We start from the raw sequence: 19,428 nt of genomic DNA, 5'->3' as shown, positions 1-19,428 counted from the left end.
GACTCATTTGCATACCTGGAAAAACCGGAATATCAATGGAACGGCAGAGCAGAATTATGAAGTATCGAACGCAGATGTGAACCAGGCCTAAGCTAAGCTGCAGTGACTCTGTTCAGCCACTACTCAGAAAACAAAGCTGTCTGCTTTCTGCTCCATTTTCTGTGAATTAGCGTATGAGAACAGCTGATTCTTGGGGGTTGCCAGGTTTCACATCCTTATTGGTCTATTATCGCTGAACAGTCTTTGGGGTTGATCATCAATAATGAGAAATCAGAGTTGCAGCATTTCTTTCATCTGGCAAAAAAAATAAAAAAAAAAATAAAAAAAAAATATATATATGGGTCAGGGAAGGTTAAAAAAAAAAAAAAAAAAAAAAAAAAGTGCAGCTATACTCGCCTGTTCCTGGTGCTCCTGCTTCTCCCATCATGGTCCACTCCTGCTGATTTGGGGTCTTTCAGTTGCCTAAGGAATGGGTACGGGTCATCACAGGTCACTTGTTTGGCCTCGGCGGTTACATGTGATGGGGACTTTTGCCAAAACAAGACCCCAGGGCAGTAGGACTGGATCTTTGTGGGAGTCTTCCCTGGCCTCCTTGCAAAGAAATGTTTTTCTGGAAACCCCTTTTAACTTTCTGAATCTGATTGGTAACAAGTCATTAAAGGTCTTTTTTTGGCAACAAATAGATTTTTCCTACTTTGAATAGTACTACTATAGGAGCACTCACTTCCCATCCAGTACAGCAAATTTCCGCATCTGGAGGCTGCCGGAATTGCTGTGCAGAGTCTTCTTGCTGGATCCTCCAAGATCACTTACTGATAAACTACCTGTGGATAGGTCATTAGTGTGGAAAACTTTTAACTACACAAAAAAACCCTTTAAGAGCCCCTTCACACGGAGTATACGCTGGCTGATTGTGAATGTGTAAACGTTCCGAATCAGCGGCGTTTAAAACAGATCCCATTGCTTTCTATGGGAGCCGGCATACGTGCGCTCCCCATAGAAATGAATGGAAAAAAGCAGCCCGTTCATTTCTATGGGGAGTGCACGTATGCCGGCTCCCATAGAAAGCAATGGGATCTGATTTAAACGCTGCTGATTCGGAACATTTACACATTCACAATCAGCCAGCGTATACGCCGTGTGAAGGGGCCCAAAGATTTTAATATGTAAATCATAATGGCCGTTTTGGGGCTTTCTGCTTTAGCACAAGTTTGACATTTTTCTTTATTTTCACTATGACTGGTATTTCATTTCTATCTCTGCCTGGGAATAAGACACTTTTCCTTCCCATTATGAAATGCAAATATGTATTTCAAAGTTTCTGTCTGCAGAATAACCTCTGCCCGTTCCAAACACACGTTGGGAAAACAATCTTGAATAACACTTATTATAAGCAAAAAAATAAAAAATGCACTTGTATAAATAGAAATATTTTACTCCAGTAGGCATAGGATTTTCCTTTTCCAGTTTTTAATATCTGGGATGTGTAAATGTAGAAGAGTAAAATATATGAAGAAACACTTAAAATAACTATTTTTTTTCTCAATGTAATGACCATTTGAAGTCATGTTTAGCTCATTTCTATGCTACTAGAAACTGCATGCAGCAAAAAAGATGTGTGTAAGCCCAGCTTAAGTGGTCATTTACACTACAGAGTTTTATCCTTGTGTGTGGCGTATTCACCAACCTGAACACTTGTCCAGATGTCTGACTCCTAGCATTGTACCTTCCTCCTGGTGAAATGCTAGTCAGTGGCGATCACAGGACTGTGTTTGGTATCATAGATGATACTAGGAATCCATCTCCTGACATAGAGTTCAGGCTGGTAGATAGATGCAGCCCAGCTTTGTCTTGTGAATGACCTCGAAGGCCCCATGTACAGGACACTGTGCAGTGGACGTGGAATTGAAAACTGAACAGATGGCACATAAATTGGGATCTATGTGCGATCTGTGATTTTCACAGACCTATACACTTGAATGAATGGGCATTGCTGCAAATACTCTGTGATTGGGCCCATAGAAAATGATGGGTCTGTATATTATCTGTAATCTTGGATCCTATATGGGAAATAAATACACTTGAGGAAATGAGGCTGAAGTGTAAATTCTCATACAGTGGCCAAAAACTGGGAGTGGGAGCTGAGCTGCAGTAGTGCAGCAAAGCTACTATACATTACATAGTGTTGTTTGCTTCTGGCCTCATACACTGTGCACTTAATTAGTTTAGATTTCGGAGAGAAAAGGAAAGACAGAATGTGTCCTCTAAGGCTTATGTGTGCCGGTGCAATGTCCCCTGAAACCTGCACGCCTGGCTTGTTGGTTCAGGGAATTCAGTTTGGAAACCTTAGAACAATGGCCAGCCGCATGCTAGTATACACCTAGCGTTGTCACTGGACAAAGGCGTGCTTTTCAGATGAACTCAGTTGAAGAATTTCTTTGATTTGCTATTTATGTATGTAAAACCTTCTGAAAAGTTATTGAGCATTTAAGCTGCCTATTAATGCCATATAGACTGTCTAGTTATGTCTTTGCTCATGGCGTGGTGGGACTGACTGTTTTCATATGATGAATATGATTTTTCTAGAAGTGTTCTGAAAGTTTCCTTGCCTCTTGCATTTGATCACGAGGTCATTCAGTAATCCAAGCTTATTCGTTGTGTAACGGGATTTACTTGTGTAGTAGAAGCAGCGCCTGCTGTATTAAAGAACCTTTGTTATACCATAAATTAATGGTGTCGCTTTCAGACTGGCCAGGGATGTTAAAGGTGCTTTGTACAAGTTTAGCAGAACTCAAGTCCATGTTCTTTACATCTGTATAAATATCTGCATGATGCTAAAAGAATGGCACCCATTCATCTAGAAAGCTGTTTCTTTGAGTCCACTATTTTTGTCATTGTTCTATTCTTGGTTGTTCGGCATACAGTGGTTTTCAACTTTTTGGCTTCTGGTTTTAGTTGTTTTTCCTTACTTGTGTGATTAATGGCGGTCTTCAGTTCTGCAGCTGAACAAGGTACATTGGTTAAAATCATAGGATAAAGAATGAGTGGGCAGCGAAGCCTCAATAGCTGGTGCTTCCTAAGAAATGCATTTAGCAATGAGCTTGTCATTGTCCCCTGTTCCGGTCCCCTGAGGCTGGAGAGAGTCAGCCATTATTATATGTTTTGTAATGCCGGCTTTCTGTAGGTAGACCTGAAAGCACTTTTGTATTAGAAGATAAAACCAGGGTAAATATGTGACTCTTGTAGCTACTAGTGAGTGCCTGCATTCTTTCATACAGGACTCCTTATGAGTGTGGAGATTTGGACATTTGTTTGCAGAAAGTGTTCTGATGTCTTTCTTTGCACTGTAATGGAATAATAATGTGAAGTGGGAGAAACCTCTTCTAATATTGCTGTCAATATTCCAAACTCTGGATGTTAATATCTTGTAGGAAGCCTGCTTGTGACTAAAACATCTTCTACTCTTCAGGAAAGGTTTTTCACAAGATTTTGCAGTGTCTGAGACCGTACGCTCATTTAGCCAAAAGAGTGTTTGTGAGGTCAGGCTCTAATGTTAGAGGACTTGGTTTGGCTCACAGTCAACACACTAGGTTTCATTCCAAAGGTGTACAGTGTGCTTGAGAGGGAGTCAAGGACATTGTTCCTTTACACCAAACTAAAACATACCTTTGGACAGTGTGCGTACAGTGTTCTGGAGATCTGGTGGCCATTTTGCTAAAATAATGATTGGACTGAGAACCATAGTGACCCCACTACAAAGATTTGAAAGGAGGGCTCTGAATAGTTTAATCTAAAAAAAAAATATATAAAAAAAAAATAAATAAATAATAAAATATTATATATATATATATATATATATATATATATATATATATATATATATATATATATATATATATATATAATATTTATTTTTTTTTTACTTATTTATTTCGTGTCATCCAGCCAAATGGTGAATTGTGGTGTCTCACTCCATTTGTTTCCACTGCAGTAGATGTCACTGGTAACATGCTGTATGTTCATCCAGCTGATGCTTGGGACTTCCCACTGTAATCTTTAGCTTTTGTGTAGTTCTCTGCTATGGAAACCCATGTTATGAAGCTCTGAAATTTTGTAGTTACTAATGAAGCACTGGTTAATGTTCCACCTCTTATTTTTACTTCAACACTCCAGCAAGATTGCATGGTCTGCCTCTTTCTTGGCTGAGCTATTTTTTACCTTAGACACTTCCTCTTCTTATTAGCAGTTGGTGTAGATCAGATATGACAAAGTGAGTTGTAGCATCCAATAACAGCACCCTCATTGCTATAGATCTGTACACTCTCTATACTACTACCAATAGGATAGGTCATCAATATCAGATTGGTGGGTGTTTGGTTCATAGGACCCCCCACCCATTAGCTGTTCTCACCGGAGTCAGAAGCAGATGTAGCTGTGGTCTTCATGTAGTGGCTGTGCTGAGTTACATTCACTTGTATGGGAGATGATCTGTAACAACTCAGCAAAGCTACTACTAGAAGAACACAGCTATCCGCTTCCAGCTCTGTTTAGGGCGGCAGAGTCAGATTTGGGACAAGTTTTGGGTGGAGTGACCAAAAAGTTAGAATCAGTCCTTGGCTGCAAAAGAAAATGACTATTAATTATATCTTTCAATTATCATTATTTAATTAGCTGCAGAGTTTTCCATATATTTACAATCATTTTATTCATGAATTAGAGGAGTTTTGTAGCTTCTATGAGTGTCAGCAATTTATAAAAGGGTAGAAGTGGGAGTTGGGCTGAGACAATATAGATCTGTCTAAGTTGGGTGCTTTGGCCCTGGCTCTGTTCTCCCTATAGCAGTTTATGAGAACAGCTGATCAGCGGGGTCCCCGGCTGTCATATAGATAATTAGTATTCTTAGCCCAGAAAAAAACTTTTTAAAAGGGGCATTTCAACTAAAACAAATTATCCTCCATCTATAGCATGGTGAGTAATTTTCAGATAAGTGGGAGCCTACACACTCAGACCCTGGGGCTTTTGCTCCATTCATTTCAGTGGGAGCACTGGAGATGGGCTGACCATTTGGACCCCCACTGATCAAGTTTTCCCCCTTTACTAAAGATCGAGGAAAACGTGCATTGGAGAGAGAACCCCTTTAAGCACACATCAGCTTATGTCTGCCCCTCACTTATGTAGAACTATACAATACAATTGTAGCCAACCTTCACAGACGTGCTTGGTTGCACTACAGACTTATCTCTGTACCTGTGTAAACAATGAAGGTGTTAAAGTGCTTCCAGATCTGCCTTGTGGCTCCCTGCCAGATGCTGATGGCCCATCAATCCCTATGAGATGCATACCTGTGGCTGCGCTCTGTGCCCTATGGCCTAGTAATCTACATGGATGCCCTTATATGTATTTCATGTAAAGACTTGTATGTTTCTTGCTCAAGCTAGTATTAAAAATCAAATTAAATGTGTAGAAAAACTCCAACTAAATCTCTAATTTATTTATTTTTTTTGTCTAGTTTACTGATGTGTTCATGTCAGTGACTGCACAAGTCTTCTAGGATCCTTATCTGTCTCCTAGCAATGTACTGCAAAGCTGCTCACATTAATACTTTGCAAATTTACCAGGAGACAAGGGATTGTGTTTGTGATGTAGAGTGCATTAGCAACAGACCATGATTAACGCTCTATATATGCCGCTCTGCAATGTACAAATGCCGGCTGGAGTCTCTGTAGGGAAAAATGCTTTAGATTGACACAATAGATTTTACATGCAGAATGAAAGCAGCCATACCTTCTTTTTATCTTTGTGTGTAGGCATGCATATATATTTAGATGTTATTGTCCTTATTATATACGAGTAAGATATTATTGGTTATTACTGCAGCCAGTCCAACCTGCATCATAATTATAGGCATCGGAAACTATAGGATTGAAATGACGTTGCATAATGTGTTTGTCATGAATTACTGCACTGATTTGTCATCTTTCCCGTGTGGGTGATTTTTATGCAGTCTTTGCAGGTAGACACATGAGTAATATCTAGGTCATGTTAGCTGCTGGAATACAGCAAACCTTGAAATTGGGAAGCTCTTGTGTACAGGATAGTGTTAAATGTCACTTCTACGTTACAAATGTTGCTGTTCTTTGCTGTTTGCGTTTCAATATTTCCATTGTTTTCTACTTTCAAGCAGTTTTCCTGTGTGGTAGGATCGGTGTTCAGAGCACAAGTATTATTTATGTGTTAAAACAGATTGTAAAATCACCGCACCGCATGACTGGAGTCACTTCTGCAATGTTTTTCTTTGGTTTGGTAATGTTTAAGAGTTTCAGAACTCATTGCTTTGGATTTCTACCTCTAAATACATAATGTAATATGGTGTACTGTTTATTTCTTTGAGATCTATATTGGTGCTTTTGTTGCCTTTTGGTTATCTGTAGATATATGTATATATGTGCAATAGTTATAAGCATTCATTGACAAAAAAATGAAAGCGCCAAGAAGGAGTTGTTGTAATGATGATACATGTAAGGTTTCATTTAATTCCATCTATACATATTAGCGATTATAGTAGCGAAGATAAGTTTATTGGGGAAAAGTACAATTGAAAGTAGGCTGTAATGCTGCTTCTAGCCAGATACCAGGTGACATACATTTGGGCATGGAGGCATACAGGTTTTCTATGGTACGTTTGTCCACACATGTTGCAATTGGGACTTTGTAGATCCAGTAGACCTATAGGTTGCCGATACTGTTGCCCCAGCTTGTTTCATAAATGCTTGATTGCCATTAAATCTGGCAGCCTGGCAAGTCGAGAAAAATGTTGAAATCTGGTTAAGACATTTCTAGGAAAACCTTGCTATGTGTGGGTAAACTTTATCCTGCTGAAACTTCCCATTTGCAAGTCCAGGAAACACATGGCTTCAGATTGTCTTGTACATGTCACTGAGCTTTCAGTGTCCCTAAATGAAGCACTTACTGCCAGGCCTCCATACTGCAACCTGTTCTGTGCTAAAGACTATACCGTCCTAGTTGGTAGCAGTCCAGGTTTCTTGTTCACGGCACCAATGCAAATTAAGGCAACAGTGGCTATCAATGGTAGAATATATAAGGGGCACACTAAATTATCTTCTGTTGAGCATCTGGAAATGGTCCAGACAGAGGTGACACCCACAATTTACATCACTATCTGTCTGCATGGTGGACCAGGAAACTGTAGGAGTGACTTGTTCTTCTTGGTAAATCAGACAATCCTTTCTGTAGGTAGTTTGTCTATGCTGTCTTGCCATGGTTGTGTGCCTGCATATTACCACAGCTCTCAATATCTCCTAACAACTAGGTCAGAACAGCCTAGATGGACGCTAGTTTATTGTAACATCCAGTGATACGCCTCTTCTGTGTCTGTTACCTTGGCAAAATGTCTTTGAATACATTACAGAGGCAGTCTAGAAGTCAATGATTTCTCAAGAGGTACACTACCCAAAAGTAGCCTCTAAGCATTTTTTATGGAGAAAGCACCTTTACACCCTCTTGTGGCAAGACCCAACTGTAATCATTTACATGTCTATGTGAGACTGCATGCCGAGTACTGCAGCAATCCAATATTTCATTCACAGGGACGATGCAAGGGGGACTTATGGTCCCAGAGGTTGGACCCCCAGTCATGTGAAACTTGTCCCTATCTTGTGGGTGACTCTCGGGAAGCCGGTATTTTATATACTTATTGCCAGTTTTGCATTTTCATTCATTTATGTTTGAAAGCTGTGAAAAAAGGATTAGGTTTCCGTTCAGGGGGGACCCCAAGTGGACTCCCCAAATGGAAACCCATGCGCAGGTGTGAATCAATCCTAAGTGTCAATAAAATAAAATCTCTAGTTTTAGGAATCTTTTCTTGTGGGTTGATGGTCTGCATCAGTACTAAAAATCTGACAGTGTATTACAAATAGTACATTTAGCACTTGGCCTCAGATTTCGGGCGTATTTGGATTAATGATGGTTAATGCAGATGTTTGCATGTATTATAATCTTGTCATTTTCATTCGGCACTATGGAACAATAAAGAAGCCTAAACTGGACAACTGCGCAGAGGCCAATAAGGGGATAAAGAGAAGGCATGCTTTAGTATCTGTGCCAGTTACAATGATGTCCATGGTCTTGCTTGTTTGTTCTGCAGTGGTGTACATAGAGATTCCTTTTATATGTTTCTTGGTATGAAAGTAGAGATGTATTTGGCTCATAATGGATTATTGATCGGCCTGAGAGCAGCCGAGGCCCTGAGGTTGTGTCATCAATGGTACTTACTCTTCCAATAGTGAATGCTTCATTTCATACAGCAATTCAGACCCTGAATAATAAGCTGCCAATTGTTTATCTACTGTTATGTTGTTTTAATGATGGGGGTCTACATTTTACACAGATGGCTGGAATAATTTTCTTAAAAAAAAATTAATCTCCGATTTAGTATTATATTGAGACTGTAAAAGAGTGCATACAATGTACTCAATGGTTCTGAATAACTCCCAGCGAAAGATTAGTTTTCTAATCACTTTGACGAAAAGCAGATTTCACAGTTTCATTAATGTTTTTACAATTTAATCATGCGAAAAAAAATACACTTTGAAGTTTTCCTTTTTAGATAAACCCTCTACCTTTCGAGTATTGTTTCTTCCATGGTCACACAGAATATGTGCTCTCTCCGGACTTGTTTTAATATAGAACTATTAAATATTATATAATGGGCTTATTACATGCCTGACTTGCTATATACAGTATTGAATAGAAATATTTATCATAGAACATAATGTACCGTATATACTCGAGTATAAGTTGACCCAAATATAAGCCGACCCCCTAATTTTACCACAAAAAAAAAAACGGGGAAAACTTATTGACTCGACTATAAGCCGAGGGGGGAAAATGCATGACATTCTGTTTGTGCTCATGTTAATCCTAGCCGGCTTCAGGTCTATATGGTAATACCCCAGCTGTCACATGGTCTGGGATATTACCATATAGGCCCAAAGCCTGCAGTAGTAGTAATAGCCTGTTACTGCTAGCCACAGGCTTTGGACCTGTATGGCAACAGGCTGCTACTGCTACCATAAGCTTTTGGGCATATATGATAATGCCCCAGACGTCATCGACACAGGCCGGGTGTGGGCCTGAGCTAATGTGGCCACGTCACCCGGCGTGTGATGTAGCTGGTGGAGGGGGCCAGGACTGGAGTGGAGGCCTGCTGCAGCCAAGTCAATACAGTCGAGTCAATTACCGTATTGACTCGAGTGGTAATTGAACTGGTCCGCAGTGAAAGACATCTGTGGGAGGCCGCTGGAAAAGCGCTGCTGCCGATAGGTGGTCGGTGAGGCAGCATTGTCTCCAGGGCCGCCTTAAGCTGTTTCCAAGGCAGAGAAGATGGTCTGGAAACTTCTTAAGGCGGTCCTGGAGACAGCTGCTCCAGCGGCCTCCCACAGATGTCTTTGACTACGAACCAGTCACGTGACATTTTCAATTACCGTATTGACGCGAGTATAAGCAGAGGCGCACTTTTTCAGCACAAAAACTGAGCTGAAAAACTCGGCTTATGCTCGAGTATATATGGGTATATTTATGTCTCATCCAAGGCCCATGTTCATTGTAGAAATAGTCAAAGCTGGAGTCAGTGTGGCAAACTAGAGGTGTCTGAAGTTGGAAGTTTGGCTCACTGACTCCTCGGTCCTGTTTTGTGCCATATTTTTTGCACCATATATTTTTTTCCATTCTGACATTATTTGGTCATTGAGCTGTAGAGTTAATGGGTCCAACCATTGACTCCAATGCCACTAGTTCTATCCCAAATATATAGGCATGAGACCAATGGGTGTGTTAGAGTGCCATAGCTTTATTGTGTACATATAGCTGTATCGTTTCAGCACTGGGGACCAATTGCATTTCTGTAAATTTTCCAATTCTTGGGGAAGGAAGGTCTATAGTATTAGAGATGTAAAATATTTACACTGTTTTTGTGATTTGGGCTGTATTTCGTAGGAGACTCTATTGCAGTGCCTATCTGATTTAAGATGGATCCGTTGTTCTTATCTGTCAGAGGGCAAGAACAATGGACAGCCTGGCACAGATGTGAACGTAATTTTAGTAGCTTTTTATACACAGTAAATATTTATTTTATTTATGTAACATGGGCTTCTGTGTGAGACATTTGCCACTTTGTGCTTGCATAGAATTCCATCGGAGGCATCAGTCAGAGATGTTTGTCAGAAAATCCTCCGAAAGGATACCTTAGACATATACTGCAAATGTAATGTAAATGCACCCTAACCTGCTTTACAGGCCAGGGATTGCAGGCAACTAACAGTTTACATAGCTTTGAGGAAATGACTGTAAGAGTCTAGAGTGATGCCAAACCAAATATACATAAACTTCAAGCATAGTAAGGACAGTGTATGATACTGAATCCTTGAGTGAGAATCCTCTAGTTTTTCATAACCAAAACTTTTTTTGTAAAGTTTATTGATTATGTATATTGTCTAAATGCAGATGCCAATTGTTGGACTTGTATCTGTATTTTAGTTTTTTTATAATATTTGTATTATTATTGGAGATGGTAACTTGTCTTTTTTTTCCCCCCTTTATGCAGGGATCCATCTGTGGTACACGTTGGTGCAGATTTGTGAAGCCTAGTGTGGACGTTATGCTTATTAAATAACATACAACCATAAACACAAGTCTCCTGCCAGTTGCTCCTGGAAAGACTTCCCTACCTGATGTTTTGCTGGTAATGGAACGAAGGAAACCATTTGACATGGAATTACGAGAAACCGCTGCTAAGTCAAGTAAAAATGAGATGGACGATGACAAACCAACCTGTTTTAGTTGTGTTATATGTGGGAAAAGTTTCCCTTTCCAGAGCTCTCTCTCTCAGCACATGCGCAAGCACACTGGGGAAAAGCCATATAAATGTCCTTATTGTGATCATAGGGCTGCACAGAAAGGAAACTTGAAGATACACCTCCGGACCCACAGGACTGGTACACTTGGCCAGGTTCATGATGCTGAAATGGGTGATTCACATGTTGGAGAGCTAGGTGCCTCTGAAGGAATGGGAGTATGTGCAAGTCCAACAAAAAGCACATCTGCTTGTAACAAAATTCTTAATGGCTCTCTCCAAATGGAAGACTCCGATATAGTTGATGATGACACACCAGGTGACTATAACTGTATGTTCTGCAAAAATAAGTATGATCGAAGGAAGGAGCTTGATCAACATCTTATACAAGTGCACAAGCCATATAAATGTAGGTTTTGCAGTTACATGACCTTACGGGAGGAAACTTTATTAAACCATATTGAGAAAGACCATATCACCACAGCGATTCCATTGAATAGAGATTCATACTCCGAAAATGGGAAAGGTGATCTTAATTCTGGCGAGTTCCCTTGCGAAATATGCGGCCAGGCTTTTGGTCAAGCATGGTTTCTTAAAGCTCATATGAAAAAGCATAGGGGATCCTTCGACCACGGTTGCCATATATGTGGCAGGCGATTTAAGGAGCCTTGGTTTCTAAAAAATCATATGAAATCTCACGGCCCAAAAACTGGGAACAAAAACAAACCCAAATCTGATAGCGAACCAGTAGCCACCATAAATGATGTCGTTCAGGAGGAAACCATAATGACAGGCTTATGTCTGTATGAAGTTTGTGTAAAATGTGGAAATTTATTTACCAATCTGGAAAGCCTTAGCGCACACAATTTGGTCCACTGCAGAATAGAAGAACGTTCTGAAAACAAAATTGCACAAAAAAGTGAGGGGCTGCTAAGTGCAAGTTCAGAGGCGGCTGCTTCAAAACAGTTTTTCTTAAACTATCTGAATTTGAAACCTTTAGGAGATGAACTTAAAAGCATGGATGAAGAGCAGGGGAAGAGAGTACCTGAACTTGACCCAGTCAATAGCTATCAAGCTTGGCAGCTGGCCACCAAGGGCAAAGTTGCAGAGCCATCAGAGTATGTCAAGTACTTAGGATGGGATGAAACGTTGGCTGATGCAGATGTCTCGTACGATAGAGATAAAGGTGAATATGTCCTTGTCAATCAAGAGAAACGTAAACGGGAGCCTGAAAATAACAATAGCAGCAATTCAAAGAGACGCAACTGCTCCAGTGGAAGTCGCCCAGAGAAAGGCAGTGTGCAGCCTGCAGAGAGTGTCGTGGAGTCTCCTAATGATTTAGAATTTAGACCGCCTTCACGTCAGAGCCGCAGATCTTCTCAAAATAAATCTACTGAATGCTTTGAGTGTGGAAAGATTTTCAGGACGTACCATCAAATGGTGCTTCATTCCAGGGTTCATCGAAAAGATCGTAGAAGTCTAAGTGAGAGTGGTTCAGTATCTCAGCATGACCGATACGGATCAAATAGCGAGGGCGACTCTGCTAGTAGGCCCAGTAGTCCTGACTCTGCTTCTGCTCCAGAAGACTCTCTGGCGTATGGAATTGGGGATGATGGAGCTGATGATGATGATGATAGCTTTGAGGAAGCCACTACATCATCACCAGGTAATGGAGTTGTTTCTGGTTGTAACGCTGACAAATTGAGCAACGTGGTTAAAAAAAAAAAAAAAAAAAAACCCTTACAATTATCATTTACTATTTATCAGAAAAACAGAGCTCTGCCTGCTATGAAAATATATATTCTGAGCTCAATCTGCACAGTATTGGTAACGGCTCTACTTTAATTTTAATTGGGTATAGTTTATATAGCGCATATTTGGTACAACTTTTGGTTCGGTTAACAAAAGAAATGCCTACCAAAGCCACATTTCTCATGGTTTTGAAATGGCTTAGGTTTAAATACGATCATATTATCATAAATCCCTTTAATATCTAGCAAATGTATATAGAATAATTCTCTATATTAAAATCAGTTTGATATGTTAATACGAATGAAGTCATACGTAAAACGGATGTTTTGTGAATTTACATCAAAATACACTTGTTTTTAATTCCGTTTCCGAATATAATTATAGAACTTTCTTATTTAAAGGGAATGCCCAGTTTTTTTGATTTTTTTTTTTTTTTTTTATGATGATCTTTCCTCAGTACATTTGGGACGTCTGCAGCCTGTTTCAAAGCAGCCGTGTGATGGAGTTACAGCCTTGTCCCAGTGACTTGTATGGGATGAGGCAGTAGTTACATTGCACAGCTGCTATGAAACTACATGCAGTGTTAACCGTGAAGGGCTTTGACCTCGTCAAACGGCTGATCAGCAGGGGTCCCTCGTGTCAGACCCCCATTGAGCTTTTATTGATGGCCTATCCTGAGGATAAGGCATCAATAAAAAATAAAAAGAACTGGCAACCCCTCTAACTTTTATGGTACAATCAAAATGGCTAAAGTTTTAAAGGGGGTTGTCCAAGGTAAGTATAAAACGCTACACTGATCTAAACGCCCTTCCCCTTGCCTACTTTCTAAATGACATAAGTAATCAAAAATGTATAGTTACCCATATCACATTTTCAGATTATCCAGCCATTATCTGTTTGCCCACTTCCGGAAACGGATCATCACTACTACTCCCACCCCCTTCCTCATCTTCCATCCACTTGCCCATCTTCTTCCTGCCTAGGCTTCCTTCTTCGGGGAACAGCTTCTTCTCCTTTGTTGATGTGCAATAGAGCCAGAGTCCTGGCTTAGCGGTGAGGCCGACAATACATGTCTATTGCTCAGTATGGGAGCTTGAGCAATAGAGATGTATTGAAGGCTGAAGCACAGTGCTGCGTGCTTGCAGTAAAAAAGAGGAGGAGCCATTCCCTGCAGAAGGAAGATAGTTAAAGTATAATGGGGTGGGCTGAGTGAGTTGGGATGGGAAAGCAGTGGGAGGCAGTGTTATAGAGGGATATGGTGTGAAAGCCTACAAATACCAGAATGCATTGCAGCAGCTAAGGCAGCAGGAAGCTACACCAAGTAAACAAATGCAGAAGATGCTAGGCGCTCCCAGAGAACCCAGAAATCACTCAAAACATGTTATAAAGTTATATGGGTGCACTTATTAACCCATTAATAGCACTATCAGACCTTTTTTTTTTAATAAAAATTATTTTTTCCCGGGATACCTCTGCTTTTACACAAATCACTCTGTTAATGGCACAGACCCAATCGATATCAACTGGAACAAGAAATCATTAATTCTGCCAATCAGACAGATACCTAGATCAACATTCTACATTAATATCTAGTTTTTAGTGCAATTTCTTTCAAGCTTAGAAATATAAGGCCGCCCCTAAAAATAAAACCTAGCGGCAGTCGTTGTAACCGCTTCCCCCTTGCTATACATTAGCGTTAGCAGATCATTAAATAGGTCTTACCTTGTGTGTGAGGCATCTGCTGCTGTCTGAGGACCCATTGTGCCTGGGTGAGCTGGAAGAAGCTTCTATCCAATCCCGGCAGCGGTATGTACATGTGAGCTGGGAGAGGCCAGTCACCGCTGCATCCTATGTCCCTGGAGAGGCCCACCGCTGTCCCTGCTTTACCAGTATGCACAGGTGCTGCTGTGGCAAACTTGAACCCAAACTGGTTAGCAAATAGAGGGGGGCGGGAGCATGTCAGTGAATTCCAGCAACTATAGTGGTTAGCACCCCCTGGTGACCTGAAATGGCAATAACTGATATACACTTTATATGTGATTGACAGTGTCAATCTGTGAGAGAGCCTGACTAGAGATGAGCAATTGCTATTCGAAATGGCCGATTCAAATAGCACGCACCCGTAGGAATACACAGACTTTGCCGGAGGCCGGCCGCTTGATCCCATGCGTACCGGCTGCGTCCGTTCATTCCTATGGGTACGTGCTATTCGAAACGGGAGTTTCGATTAGTGCTCGCTCATCTCTAAGATTCCTGACCGTTTTGCTGACAGTGTCCGGATCCTTTTGTAGTTTTGAAAATTATATTATATTCTCCCTCCTTATGACTAAATTTTGTTCTCGCAGTCTATCTTCTAGTAATTTGGGTAGCTTTTGCGGCTGTACATATGCAGGAATCGCTTCTCGCAGCTTTCAATCTTTGTAATAGTTGACATACTGGTTTAAACCCCCAGTGCAGTTGACTGTGTTGTACAGATTTTAGTCATGTGTGGGTGAGGCTTGTAGGACTGTCTATTGATCTTTAATCTATTGGTTTTTAATCCAATGAAGATAGGCGCAGTGAGGGATAGGAAACAGACATCTCAGTCTACCTGCAGCACCACAACGGTGCATTTCCGGTCACATGTTCAGTAATTAAAAATGCTTCATATACCGGCTAAAGTCCACCCTTTCATTCTGTGTACTTACTTTGCGGACACCCTGTATACACATGTAGCATCAAATCTACAGCAGAAACCCAAGATTAATTTGTATCTTTATCCTTAGCAACAACATGTTGTGAAAGGCAACATTGTAGCTAATAGGTACACAGTATCTCAATCATTCAAAAGAAATAAAAGTTTTTCACTTCACTAGTGAAGGCTTTAAATAAAAGGGTGAAGATTCGTGGGTAAGAGTAATCTGGCTCCTCTTACACATGCTCCGCTCTGCCAGATGTTCTCTATATGAATGTAAATGTTATTCCTGCAAAAACAAGATCTCTGAGCTTGAAAGCAGACACAGCTGTTTGACTTTCTATTCAGACAACGCAGTATCAGTAGTTTAAAGGGGTTTTCTAATTTTATAATTTTAATGCAAACTCAGGGGACCTGTTGAATAAGGCTAGGGCTTCAGGGCAGCCAATAATTCAGTGTGGCGCACAACATAACATCGCTCTACACATGACTGTTGCCAATATTCCAAACATGTGTTGGTCTTTGGTCTTGACTTGCATGCAACATTCCCATCACAGATTGCATTATGTCGCAAATATTAGTTTTTACAGCTACATTCCTAGTCACATGATGGTAAGCTGTAGAGAAAAAAAATCACACACATTTAGCTTTGTCGTGACAAAATTGCTCTGCCCTAGCAAAAGGCCACTTTAATATCATTGGTTTCCAAATGTTTTATTTTTCTGGTCCTCTGTCCAGTTTAATGGCAGTGACATTGCATCACATGTCTGAGTGTGCCAGCTGAAGAGGGCGTCTGATAGTCTGTTGCAATGACAGTGGAGCAGTTCCTATCCTTCTCATTTTCATTGGAACAGAATAGATTGGAAGCCCCCATAGAGGTAAGTGCATAACAAAATGCACAACTGTATGTACAGTTACAGCTACTTCTATCATTAAAACTGTAATTTCGGAGGTTTGATTCTGATAACCTTAACTGGAAATAGATCTTCAATATCAAAATTGAGCTAGGCAACAGAAAGACCTTTTAAATTTTAACCTGACATTGTTTTATGGTTCAAATCGATACCTTTTGTAACTTTGTATGGTACCTTCACCTACTCACAATCTAACACTGACTTGTGTGGTGGGGCTGTAGCTTTATATGAACCTATACACTTAAGCACACATTACTGTACATAAGGGCACGCTACAGTATCAATACAAGGACTCTTGTTCACAAGAGTTTAGCTCCAAGTAATAGAATAAGAATTACTTCAGTCAGGATACTGATGGCTTTTTCCTACAAATAACAGTAGGCAAGAGTTGGTTCACAAATGACGCAGCCCCATAATAAGGCAGTGGGGAGGGGAGTGGGTGCAGCTTTATAGAAGTCTGTGAAAGAAGAAACAGCTGTGGCGAGGGCATCTGCCTCTTACCTTGAACTGGCTGTGACCTCCATATCTAGCGGCTGCTGGTGTACTTATTCGTCACTGTCCTCCCAAGAATTTGGATGTACTCCCTCTCTCCCTCCCCCCATGCAAACTTTGTGAAAACTTGATTGGTATGTTTTGCAATGATTTTATTTCTATATCATAATCTCCTGACTTGTCTGGTCTGTGGGTCATGACCAAGAAAATCTCCAACGTGCTCACAAGTATCCATAGACTTCTGCGGGCCAGTCATGTGACTAAAGACTTTACATTAGATGAATCTGTTCTTGTACCCTGCAAACTGGTTAAGGCTCTGTTCACATCTTCAGTGGCGGTTCCATTTGCAGCTGAAGTTGGACAACATAGCCTAGTATGTGGTATTTTTTTTTTTTTTTTTGTCCATTAAATGTTTCCCACTCCATGATGTAACCCAAAAGACCCTATTATATAGTCAGTGAGATCTCTATGAGCCTTTATCAGTCATGTCAGGAATTCAGCACTGCTGTTTTTTTTTCCATTCTTTTGCTTCTCTGATGAGACAGAACAAAAGAAGAACTCAACACTGATGTGAACAGGGCCTAAGGGTGCTCCAGCATTGCACAATGTTCTTGTGTGCTGCACAATATAATTGAGTCAACATTACCAAAGGAAAGGCATTGTGGAGGGTTCTGTCAGTAACGCCAGGGCACTTGCTGTATTTCGGCATGCCCACCAGACAGTTGACAGCTCATTTGCATGCGGGAATAGTTTTTTTTTAGTGTTAGATTCTGTAAGGCCACAGAAGTACGTTACAACATGTGCATAAGTCTTGGACGTGGAAAGTGATTGCTTTATTGGGGCGTCATTGGTTTGATTGAGTCTCTATAAAGCTGAGGTCCCACGGTTCAAAACGTAGTGTTTTTTGTTGCAGATTTTGCTGTGTTTTTTGAGCCAAATCCAGGAGTGGATTGAACAGAAGGGAGAAACAGAAGAACTTCCTATATATTTTCCAAAAACGCAGCAAAATCTGCAACAAAAAAAGCTGCCTCAGCCTTAGGCTAACTGCACACGAGCATGCGCAAGCCGCTGGCCATTATTGAGCGGCACACAGATGTCATCCGGTTGCCACCCGTGGTTCTGTGGCCACATTCATTCAATGACTAAAGGAAGCAGAAGCATGACTGCAAAACCATAATAGGAATAAAAGGAATAGGACCTGTCCTGAGTTTTGCAGCCTGGACTGTTGGCCCGCAAAGAACCATGTAATACCACAATCGTGTGATTTGGCTGACAGAAATGAATGGGCCATTGTGTTATCTGGGAAAAACCTGGATAGCACATGGATCTTGCTCATGGTTGTCGTGCAGAACACCTGTCCCCTTGCTGTGACTGTGGGCTAGGTCACTGGTTTTTTTTTTTTTTTTTTTTTTTTTTTTTTCCCCCCTAGATATCACACTGATCCATTTATGTTCTGTCTGAGCACGCACATCACTGTGTATGCTACAGGCTAATGCGTGGACAGACAGTTCAGGCCGTGAAACTCAGGACTGGTCCTATTCCTATCCGGTTTTGCAGCCATGCTTGTGCGGCCCACTCTTGCTACTCCTATTGCCAACTTTCTCTGGAGCAGGTTGTGTGTTTTCTGCTGACAGTGCAGGATTACCAGCACGGCGTCAGTCACTCCCTGAATAAAATGCTGTCCTTCTTGTTTTCCCATTCAGTTCTTCAGACAGATTGCACTTCATATCCTGCATTTTCCCAGTGTATTCAGTCCAGCTCTTAGCTGGTTAATGATTTGCTTGTGTGTTACTGTTGTCAGTACTTCCTTGAGTTTCTATAGGGAGGGTCTTGCAGACAGTTGAAGTCCTTTTAGCATTTCATTGTTTGCTTCACATATTTCTACATTGTCATTTAAATAGACTATGGCTTGCGGGTAAATCACATGCCAGGAAAAGCAAACTGCAGTTTTCTTTGAATTCACTTTCTCCCAACCCCTATGTAACTTGGTTTCATAATAAGTAGAAGACTGCCATCCTAATAAGAGTGCGTATGTTTGTCAGGTATTTGTGTTTTTACTTAAACATCTACTTTTCAGTGCTTCAGTATTTGTGGTGAAATTTTAAGGAAGGACCACACACAAAGGTGAAGTCTTCTTCATAAAATGTGAGCAGGCGCCCTCTTGTGGTCTAGTCCAGGACTTGTTTCCATGCAAAGACAACGTTTTCCTGTTCTGATGCAATTTAGTTTGTCATGCAGTTTGTCATGATTTTTATTTTCCTCTTGGCATATTTTTTTTTCTTCTCAGTGTTGCAGGACAAACGGAAAGGGTGGGACAAACATGTTGGCTATCCCTACTTCCCAAGGAATTATAGTCACCACAGACATGTACTTTTTATTTATATTTGTAGCTCCACTCCTTTGTGTAGACATTCTTGTGTTACTCTTCTCCCTTGTAAGTTAATATTGTGACCTGTAATTATATGCTGTGCTATATACACTCCAAGGATAGCATCACCTATCATAAAGGATATATTAGATTTTACTGTACATGTGGTTGGCACATTATATCTTCCTACCCCATGGTGCTGTTCTGTGAAGTAAGGAGTCTCTGCTGTCACCCCTCCTACCATTGCACTATGTAGGGAATCTCTTAGGCCCTATTTATTGTCATGTATAGAAATCAATTTACACTTATGCACTGCCCAGAATGAGAGTGTACAAAAGCATGCCTTTAATAGCCTGCT

General features: G+C 40.7%; 1 protein-coding gene across 2 annotated transcripts in view; it reads left to right on the top strand.

Moving 5' to 3' along the window:
- Window positions 1-19,428, top strand: part of ZNF516 (zinc finger protein 516) — an 85,483-nt gene that overhangs the window by 42,004 nt on the left and 24,051 nt on the right. For both annotated transcript variants that reach the window (XM_075270741.1, XM_075270742.1), the window contains exon 3: window positions 10,622-12,536. In XM_075270741.1, the coding sequence (XP_075126842.1) occupies window positions 10,763-12,536 (1,774 nt within the window). In that variant the 5' untranslated portion in view covers window positions 10,622-10,762. The remainder of the gene's footprint in view (window positions 1-10,621; window positions 12,537-19,428) is intronic.

Source organism: Leptodactylus fuscus, chromosome 4, assembly GCF_031893055.1.
Source record: "Leptodactylus fuscus isolate aLepFus1 chromosome 4, aLepFus1.hap2, whole genome shotgun sequence".
NCBI lineage: Eukaryota > Metazoa > Chordata > Amphibia > Anura > Leptodactylidae > Leptodactylus > Leptodactylus fuscus.
The sequence above is the reverse complement of the archived record's forward strand: the minus strand, read 5'-3'. Positions and strand labels throughout refer to the sequence as shown.